The 10,109-nt window shown below is 40.6% G+C and overlaps 1 protein-coding gene across 1 annotated transcript in view; it reads right to left on the reverse strand.

The window, feature by feature from the left end:
* Nucleotides 1-9,412, reverse strand: part of FAM221A (family with sequence similarity 221 member A) — a 29,616-nt gene extending 20,204 nt beyond the window's left edge. Inside the window, exons 1-4 of the mRNA XM_059932757.1 lie at nt 9,284-9,412; nt 6,055-6,228; nt 2,807-2,997; nt 553-759 (exon numbers count right to left, since the gene is read on the reverse strand). Of these exons, the coding sequence (XP_059788740.1) occupies nt 553-759; nt 2,807-2,997; nt 6,055-6,228; nt 9,284-9,348 (637 nt within the window). The 5' untranslated portion in view covers nt 9,349-9,412. The remainder of the gene's footprint in view (nt 1-552; nt 760-2,806; nt 2,998-6,054; nt 6,229-9,283) is intronic.
* Between the last annotated feature and the right edge of the window lie 697 nt (nt 9,413-10,109).

Here is a 10,109-nt window from a genome sequence, read left to right on the forward strand (position 1 = left end):
GAAGGATCCAGCTACCTTCAATAGTTTGAGATATATCCAATTAAACTTCTCTGTATATTACTTTAAGTTTTTATATATGCAAGCGGATATATTTGTGTACATACATGTAGACATATGAGCATACATTACTACAGATGTGATAACATGTACACACATGCATGTACATACACACATGGACAAAAGCCTATGTTTCCAAAATGAGATGTTATAATGGCAAAAATTACATACAATAGGATAACAGGTAAACTATATCAAATAAAACAAATTATTATTCCGCTATTACAAACAATGGGGTTGTGAGTTGGGATTTCGGTACGAGTATTGGGATAGGTTTCTCTTATGTTTTCTAATTTTTCTGTAATAATCATACATCAGATAGTGACAATAAAATCTTTAAAAAAAAATAAAAATCAAATGAGAGAATATTTTTTGAAAATAACATGAAGAACTTAAAGTGCAAAACAAATACAAGGCTTCACTATTGTTAGCACACATAACACATATTGTGTTAGCACAATATGACAAGCTCACAGTTCATATATCATCACTTACCAATTCCACTGTCATCTAATCGCATGTAGTCCTCTGCCAGCGAGCTAAAGCCAGTTAGTCCTCCCATTGCTGCATAAGGAACATCCCGTCCCACTGGTTTTCTCTGAGCCAGTCTTTCTTGCTTAGTTTCCACTACTGTGTCATGGGCATATGCAGGCTGACCACAAGCACAAGTGAAGCAACTATGGAATCCTGAACACTTAGAACCTGAATCAAGATGTAAACAAAGTTAAACGTTTTTAAATATAGGTAATGAGCTGTATGCCCTATAAACCACTTAGCTTGGCCGAAATCACCTGAATCTGGATCCCTCACACACTGTGCTCTGGCCCCTGTACCTCTTACCTCTAGCCCCTGAACTCACTCCAACCCTGCCACTGCTCTTACTTTTAAAAGATGCTAAAGTGGTAAGAGAGTACATAGCAAAAAAAAAAAAAAAATTGGAAAAACCAATCAGGACTAAAGGAAACTGAGCTAAACACTGGAGAGCCAGGAAATACAGGCCCTCTCCTCAAATACTGAGTTAAAAGCAGGTATGGGGGGACAGCCCAGTGGTGAAGAAATAATGTGGAAACGTCTCTGTGGGTCAATTCTCCATAAAAGCCATATTGGAAGGCCAACCCAAAGACATAGAAAGATGCAACAGAATACTGTTTAACAACAAAAAGGAAAGAAGTACTGATGCATGTTATAGCGTGGATGAATCATAAAAACATTACACTAAGTGAAAGATGCTAATCAGAAAAGACCACATACTCTATGATTCCACTTATATGAAATGTCTAGAACAGGCAAATCCACAGAGACAGAAAGTAGATTATTGGTCGTCTAGAGCTGAGGGGAGGAAGAAATAAGGAATGACTGCTAATCGATATGGAATTTCTTTTTGGGGTGATGAAAATATTCTAAAATTTATTGTGGTGATGGGTGCACAACTCTGTGAATATATTAAAAACCATTAGGTTGTACCCTCAAAATGGATGAATTATATAGTATGTGAATTATACCAATAAAATTACTGTTTGTAAAAAAAAAAACAAGCCACATTGAAATGGAGTCCATAATACACCATTAACAAAATCTTTACACACTCATACTTCTGACAAATGTGTATGGGAACCAAGGCACATAATAAATAAGTTTTATTCAAATACTCCCATACTTCGTCAGTGAAACATATTTATTTCTGCCACTGTCATTAAAAATGTTTTATAACATATTTCATCATAAGATTTCAATTCAAGATACTACAAAAAGAACTGGAAAAACTATCTCCTGAAGAAAAATATTTTACCTATTTTTAAAAATATCGTACCTACGGCTTCCTTGGTTGCACAGTGGTTAAGAATCCGCCTGCCAATGCAGGGGACACAGGTTCGAGCCTTGGTCTGGGAAGATCCCACATGCCGCAGAGCAACTAAGCCCATGTGCCACAACTACTGAGCCTGCACTCTAGAGCCCATGAACCACAACTACTGAGCCCGTGTGCCACAACTACTGAAGCCCGCGTGCCTAGAGCCCGTGCTCCGCAACAAGAGAAGCCACCACAATGAGAAGTCAGCACACAGCAACAAAGAATAGCCCCCGCTAGCCAAAACTAGAGAAAGCCAGTGAGCAGCAATGAAGACCCAATGCAGCCAAAAATAAATAAGTAAAATAAGTAAAAATAAAATAAATTTTTAAAAATTTTTAAAAGAATTAAAAAAAAAATCCTATCTATTTCAAAGGGTTTTTAAAAGGATGAAGAGAAAGGGTATATGGGATGGTGGCTGGGATTTGGGTATAGGTATTGAGAAAGGGTGCTATTGCTTACAAAGTGTTAAAAGCATCATGTTACATTTTGCTTTTCCCATCAACCTATGTCTTAGGCAATAACATAATAATCTGCCAGGAAATTATAAAAAATTTTTCAACTGATAAAATCCTTTTTAAGGATTATTATTCTGTAAATAGAATTCAGTTGGTAAAACGTCCACGATTCAAAAATTTGAATCAGATCATGTCTAGTGATTCTTTAAAATCTATTACTATTACTTAACTTATTTGAATGACATGAGATTAGAGATTAAGGTTGATGACTGCAAAGCATATAAATAACTGAGATTTTCCACAAAAATAAAATTTTAGAGTAGCTATCCATCATCCTAGTTGTTTAATGTCGCTGTAGCTGAATGAAACTGGCACAGAGACACATTAAACATTCAATAAGGAGATAAAAGCATTCTGTTTGTGTGTTTATCATAATGTAACTCACAGGCATTGCACATAAAGCCAGGCCCAGCACTATGCTGATCAGCAAAGTGCTTGCACCTGCAGCGAATGGGCTGCATGCCATTCAGAGGCACGTAGAGGTAAGCCCTGCATGGGCAGCCCGCCACTTGACAAGGCAGACTGATGGGGCGCTGCTGAGGAATCGTTTCAAAGTCAGTTTTATGTTGCTTATACCTAAAAAAAACAGAAGAAATAAAAGCACAATGCAGGTACTGCCAGAAATTACAACTGCTGTTCTGTTAAATGCAAAATGATTCTTTTTCATTTTTAATTTTGTTTCACTGTTCTTATCAGTAAGGTTGAAAATACACTCCCCTGCATGCAGTATTTGTCAGCTATGTTGCTTTGGTCAGATAAAATCTTCACCCATCTAGATTTTTATTTTTAATTATTTAAGAAGAATTTTCACAACAATATACAAAGAAATAGCAAATAATTATCTTAAAATACCACTACAGATTCTTTAATACAGAAGCACAACCCAAGAGTATGAAAAAACTTCTTCATGAAAATTCTTTTTATCAAAGTGCATTATTTACATTTATTTTCACAGGTTTGCTACTTAAAATTGAAATAGTTCAATAAACGTATATTAATGCTATTTATTTTAATATAATTTAATTTTTAACTTTAAACTTCAAAATAAATTATCAACACCTTTCAAAGCCAAAGCTCTTTGTTAAAATGCTGTACGTAATTTTCTCAGGCCACTGGCTTCCTTCTCATTAAGTGATACTCAGTAAAATAATATTAAATTTATTATTCTCAATATTATCCTAGGTAATAGAAGTTAAAATAACAATGAGATACCATTTTTCACTTAGCAAAGAGAGCCAAAGTTTTCTTAACTGTACATATTTCACAATGCTGTCAAGAGTGTTACAAAAGAACCAATCCCATTTAATAGGGTTTCAAGAAACATAAAAGGATGCATCCTTTAACCTAGATGGTTCATTTTTGAAGAATATACCCTAAGAAAATTATTCCATGTATATAAAGAGCTTTGTGCATAAGGACAGCATTAGCAACAGTACTTACAATAGCAATATATATAAAACGTACTCATAATAAGGGACTGGATAAGTATATTACTAGAAGACAATTTTCAAACTCTTTACCAGTGAAAATTTTTCTTCAAATAAAATCTTTTACAGAACCATAATACTATACAAAATAGATAAAAGCAGAATTGGTTAAAGCAAGGCGAAGAGCCATAATTGGAGTCTGTCCTTCCCCTAACCTGCCCTTCCACCTGGCACGCCCCTGAGACTCTGTCATAGCTCTGGGGAAAACACCATGAACACCACTGGACTAGCTGGAATATCAAGCAGGTATTAAATATCTTGTTTGCAATTACTACGAACCATGTGGAAACATTCCCGTGATTCTGTAATGAAAAACTGGTTCAATATTTATACATACATATAATTAACAACTAAATTAACTATGTAAAGAAAAAAGTACAAGAACATAGTAAAACATATTAACAGCAGCTGGCTTTAGGTGGTGAGTTTTCTTTCTACGTTTCTATATATTCCTCATTTTCCTTAAATAACCAATGTTTCACATCCATAACAGGGAAAAATTAATTTAGACAGAGATCTCACTGAGTGACTGGTACTAAAGAACTTTTCCATCCAAGTGGGGTTGGGTCATTTTTGAAGGTTAATTCCATGCTGTACAATTATACATAGATATGAGACTGGCACTAAATTTTTACAAGGATAAATGATAAAACTAACATAAATTTACCAAAGTCCTCTTCAATTCTGAAACATATCAACATAACCCTCATCTTCCATGCCTCCACAGTGTTTTTATTTGGGGTTGCTAAATAAATTTCAAGTCAATCTATACACAACATTACTTATCCTAGCAACTGCCTAACAACCTCCAGCAAACTGCAAGTTTGTAAACAGCAACTACACAGAGTACCTCAGGAAAGAGCCCCAGAAACTATCAGAACAGGGCGGCTCTCCCACGGTTCCTTTGGAACAGAAAGTTGAAGTCGTTACCTAAAACCACGTAATAGTTTCTGTGATTTTCCCTTGAAGCAGCTTTGCCCTTTTGAGCTTTACAACTAAGACCTGTGACAGTCATAAAATTTAAAGTAGAACAGGATAAACACAGCAAAATGCAAACCTCAGGTATAGGTAACACACATCAATGGTTGGAGCCTCACGTATTTCCTTTCCTCCATGTGCTTTTCTCAGAAGAGGACCACTTGTAATAAAAAGCTGTGTGCGTGTATTTTTGTTTAAAGAAAGGTATATATACATGTACGTACACACACACACACACAGAGTTGACCCCTGAACAATACAGGTTTAAACTGCAGATTTTTTTTTCAGTAAATATGCAGTAGGCCCTCAGTATCCGTGGCTTCCTCATCTGGGCATTAAACCAACCACGTATTGTGTTCCTACTATGTTTATGATCTGAGGTTGGCTGAATCCACATCCGCAGAAAGAAGGGCCCAGCTATGGGACTTGAGCATCCCCAGATTTTGGTGTCCGCAGTGGGTCCTGGAACCAATCCTTCACAGGCGTGTGTGTGTGTGTGTGTGTGTAAATAAAAGAGAAAGGTATTCATACAACACACTTCTTAAAGTGTAAAGGGAGATTAGTAAATGTGAGGAGAAATGATTCTATTTGTAGATTGGTAACCTGTTCAGTGTAGCTCAACTCAAGCAACTCTAAAATCAGTTCTGCATAACTTATGTAAGCTGAAGTATGGCTATGTGGGGGTCGATTATACCATACTCTCCAATACTGAGTGTGTCTGAAAATGTTCATAATGAAAGGTGAAAATCAATAAATAAAATAAACTCTTTCTGCAGAGAAAAAAATAAAAATAAAATCAGCTCTGCAGTCTGATGACCCAGCCTCTACTACCTTGTCCAGTGGTGGGAGAGGCAGACTCTGCTCCCCAGCCTAACTGAAAGGCCCCTGGCAAAGCCACAGGGGCACCAATATCTTTCTTACCAATGGTAAGAGAAAAGATGCTTAAGCTGATAGACTCCATAATGAGTTCTAATAGGATACAACAGAAATTTTTAAAATATAGCCCCAAAAAACCTTAAATAATTTCTGGCATATTATTGGTATATAAAGGCCTGTTTTCAAATGTTTCCCAATTATCACCAATAATGTCATTTAGAGAAGGAAGATATGCTCTGCTACAGTTTTATATTTCCTAATCACCGGAAACCTTAGCAATAAAATATCTTACCTATGGGTACAAAAACACAGTGTCTCTGGACCCACAAGTTTACAATCCATTCCAGTTGGTGATCGCCAGCTCACGAATAATCTGTTCTGTAAACGCATAGGTAAGACTTTTCTTTTGTATTCTTCATATTCTTCAGGAGTAAAAAGTTTCCCTCCATCATCCTCACCAACAATTCTACAACAAAAAATATTTTTCTTAAGCCTTGTGTATTTATTTTCCAGGTTAAAAATACTAAACTCTAAAATTAAACTATACTTGTATAGTCAAAGGAAAGGCTGCTTCGGCTTTTTTTTACTTAGGCTCATGTTAATAGCAAAATTACACACAATAGTAATAAAGCTTTTACTTCCCATATAAAAGAGAATTATGAATAAGAAAGTCAATGAATTCATAACATCTGACTTCAATGATCCAGGTTTACCACTAGAGAATTACCACATATTCATCTCAATTTTTCCTTTGATTCTGAAGCAAACATGCTCATTTTTCGCATTAAAAGCTAGAGCCTAAACTGCTAAAAAAATTCTAATATTTTCCTCCTTACAAAATAGTCCCCCCGGGCTTCCCTGGTGGCACAGTGGTTGAGAATCTGCCTGCCAATGCAGGGGACACGGGTTTGAGCCCTGGTCTGGGAAGATCCCACATGCCACGGAGCAGCTAAGCCCGTGAGCCACAATTACTGAGCCTGCACGTCTGGAGCCTGTGCTCCCAACAAGAGAGGCCGCGATAGTGAGAGGCCCGTGCACCGCGATGAAGAGTGGCCCCCGCTCACCACAACTAGAGAAAGCCCTTGCACAGAAACGAAGACCCAGCACAGCCATAAATAAATAAATAAATAAATAAACAAAAATAGTCCCCCCCCCCCAAAAAAACAAATAGTACAAAAAACATTGACGCTGAAGATAACATGACTAATGCCCACACCTGACTCCAAACCCTGGCCAGGAGTTTAAACTAAGATGGGACCCACAAACACCCTTGGATTTGCACCAGCTCAAACCCAACATATGCACTGAGTAATCAGGTGTAACACTGTTTAATTCCAGAAGACCGATCTCAAAATTTTATGGGAAAAATTAAGCCAACACTCTTTCTTAATTTCTTAGGAAATTAAGAACTGGACTCCTTGGAGGAAAAGGAAGCACAATTAAAATTGAAGAAATATCTCCTTGAAAATACCCCCTTTAAAAGTCATGAAAAGTGTTGCTTGCAGAATGCTACATAATTTTTGGTGCAGTCCATACCCTTTTCCATACTTTCAAACCTTTAGCTGAGGTAGATGAATAAAACCAACTCAGAGGCTATGAAACCATTACAAGCTTCTTCCTTACTTAAATAATTTAGATACACAATAGTAAAAAAAATTAAAACAAAGGGCATTTTATTCTGAGATAAGTTTTGAGCCACTTCACTTTATTAAAGCTACCAAGAAGTATACCAACAGGTACTAAAAAGGGCTTAAGATCAATGCAGATCTTTAAAGAAAGAGATCATTTGATTTTAAGTTCTAAACCAGTGTAGCTCAAACTCTATTTACAGAATCCCCAAGAAATCTAGTTCAAATGCAGATTCAGATTAAAATGACTGAAGAGTGCCTGATGATGCTCCCTGGTGATGCCTTGACTGCTACACTTTGAGCAGCAAGCCCCTAACTTTTAGAGAATTATTCCAGGTAGTTTACGTTTGAAAAATAATTTCCTCCCAGGCCCTAACATTTTCTGGGCCAGGCAAGAGACTACAACTGAAGGCCCACATTCCACATACCTAAATATCTAAGTTATCAGTCAACATCAGGACCCAGCAACTTGCTCCCAGGGAAATGTAAGACTTGGAGCCTCAAAGAGCCGGCTCTGCCCTACGTGAGGGCTGGGTGGAAGCCGTTCTGGGCACAAGTCTCCTCGCGTTACCTGAACCAGGAATGAGGCCTGACCCATCAAGCTTCTCACCCTCACTTTTTCTGGCTCAGAATTACCAAGACATTTCTAGGCATTACCCAAAAGTATGTCACCTAGACAGCCAGAGGGAAGTGCAGTCAGATAGGAACTCATTTGCCCAAGTAATTTGGGGCGCCCACTTTTTTTTTTTAAATTAATTTATCCATTTATTTTTATTTTTGGCTGTGTTGGGTCTTCGTTTCTGTGCGAGGGCTTTCTCTAGTTGCGGCAAGCGGGGGCCACTCTTCATCGCGGTGCGCGGGCCTCTCACTATCGCGGCCTCTCCTGTTGCGGAGCACAGGCTCCAGACACGCAGGCTCAGTAGTTTGTGGCTCACGGGCCCAGTCTCTCCACGGCATGTGGGATCTTCCCAGACCAGGGTTCGAACCCGTGTTCCCTGCATTGGCAAGCAGATTCTCAACCACTGCGCCACCAGGGAAGCACTGGGGCGACCACCTTTAAGCAGAGCAACTCCTCTGGCTTGGGTTTCAGGCCGCTCAAGCTTCCCAGGTGAGGATACAATCGTCTCACTTCCCCATTATACACACACACACACACCCACACGCGCGCGCGCGCGCGCCTCAACTCCCTGTCCTCCTGCCTGTCCCTCTCCAGTAATTCCCACTCACACAATTTCCCAACTGTCAAAAACCTTTCTTGGGAGACCGAAAAAACACATCACTACAGGTGCATCGGCCTTTGTCAGGGCCCCAGGCAGTGAATCACTCCCTAAAGCCCCAGGAGCGGCTGCACTTCCAGTTTCCAGAGGAGAGTTTCTCCAGAACCACCAACACTACACCAGTGTCCTTCTCTTAAAACCAGCCCCTCGGGGGTGGGAGCACGTTTAGAAGTTCACGACTTGCCCTATTACTAAGTTAACATGCAAACTTGATGGCTGCTTTTACAGGCCCCAAGTACTCAATGTGTAATCTACACTGGCAGTTTAGAAGAAAAAAAAAAAAGGATCTTTGCATAAATCTAGTTAATAGTCCTTCCTCAAAGAGGTCAGAGCGGGAAGCCTTTTAAACTGCCTCGGAAGAAACTTATTAGATAGAACTGCGTGTCAGCACAATATTTAATTACAGAAAGAGAAAACCTGCAATCAATGTAAGCCTCCCCCACCAGCCCGGGAAGGGATTCCGGGAGCCCCAGCGAGCCAGCGCTGGGCCCCTGCCTGCGCCTCCAGCGCTCCTCCCGCGATGGGGGACCGGGCCCGCCCGCGCCTCCAGAGCTCCTCCAGCGAGAGGGACCGGGCCTGCCCGGGGCCTCCTGGCCCCGCGGAGCCGCCGCCTCACCTCCGGTACTCCACGTACTCGTCCACGGCCGCCGCGCCGCCGGCGGGCAACGTCAGCCGCTCCATGGCGGGCGGGGAACCGGGAGGCGCCGGCTCTGGAGCCCCAGCCCGCCCTGCGCACGTGAGCAGAACCCTGCGGAGCCAAAACTGGTCCCGCCCTGGCCGGCCGCGCCCCCTCCCACCCGCCTCCCGATTGGCCCGCAGGAAGACCGCGGTGACCACGCAGGGCGCGCGCTTCCACCTGGCTGCCCACGAGAAACCTGGCCTCCACGCTCAACGCCGCCGCGCTCGGGATGCTGTTTACCGCCCTCCGCAAACCTTGTCCCTCTCGTTTTCCCTGGTCTGGCAGGTGTCCTTGTAAAATAACGAGTGACGAGGGAGTGCAATGCCTTGCATGTAATGGATGCACAGAACATGGGTTATTTCTTTGTGCAGCGTTTTTCGCTGGTTGTGAGAAGGTTCTGGAACGTGTGAGGCCCACCTCCCCATAATCGCCAGCCGTGTTTTCAAATTTGTCGTTTAAAAAACTGTGACGTAAAATCAGTAGTCCTGAGTGTCTGCGTCCAGTTTGGTTGTCGCTAAAGCAACATGTTCTTCAAAGAAATTGAGTAGCGGTTTAAGCGGAAACAAGGAGAAACAATTTAGTTAAGATTTTTTTAAACCTTTGGAAATATTCGCCACAAAAATCCTTTTCAAAGGTGAATTACAATGCGATTGGTAATTTGCACAGAATCTGGCTTAGTAACCTGGAAAAGATGTAGGAAATCCATCATTATTGAGGGGTCAAACTCTGAGGCTCCCTAGAGGTCAGCTTGAGCGCCCTCTAT

The sequence above is a fragment of the Balaenoptera ricei genome, chromosome 9 (genome assembly GCF_028023285.1).
Source record: "Balaenoptera ricei isolate mBalRic1 chromosome 9, mBalRic1.hap2, whole genome shotgun sequence".
Classification (NCBI taxonomy): Eukaryota; Metazoa; Chordata; class Mammalia; order Artiodactyla; family Balaenopteridae; genus Balaenoptera; species Balaenoptera ricei.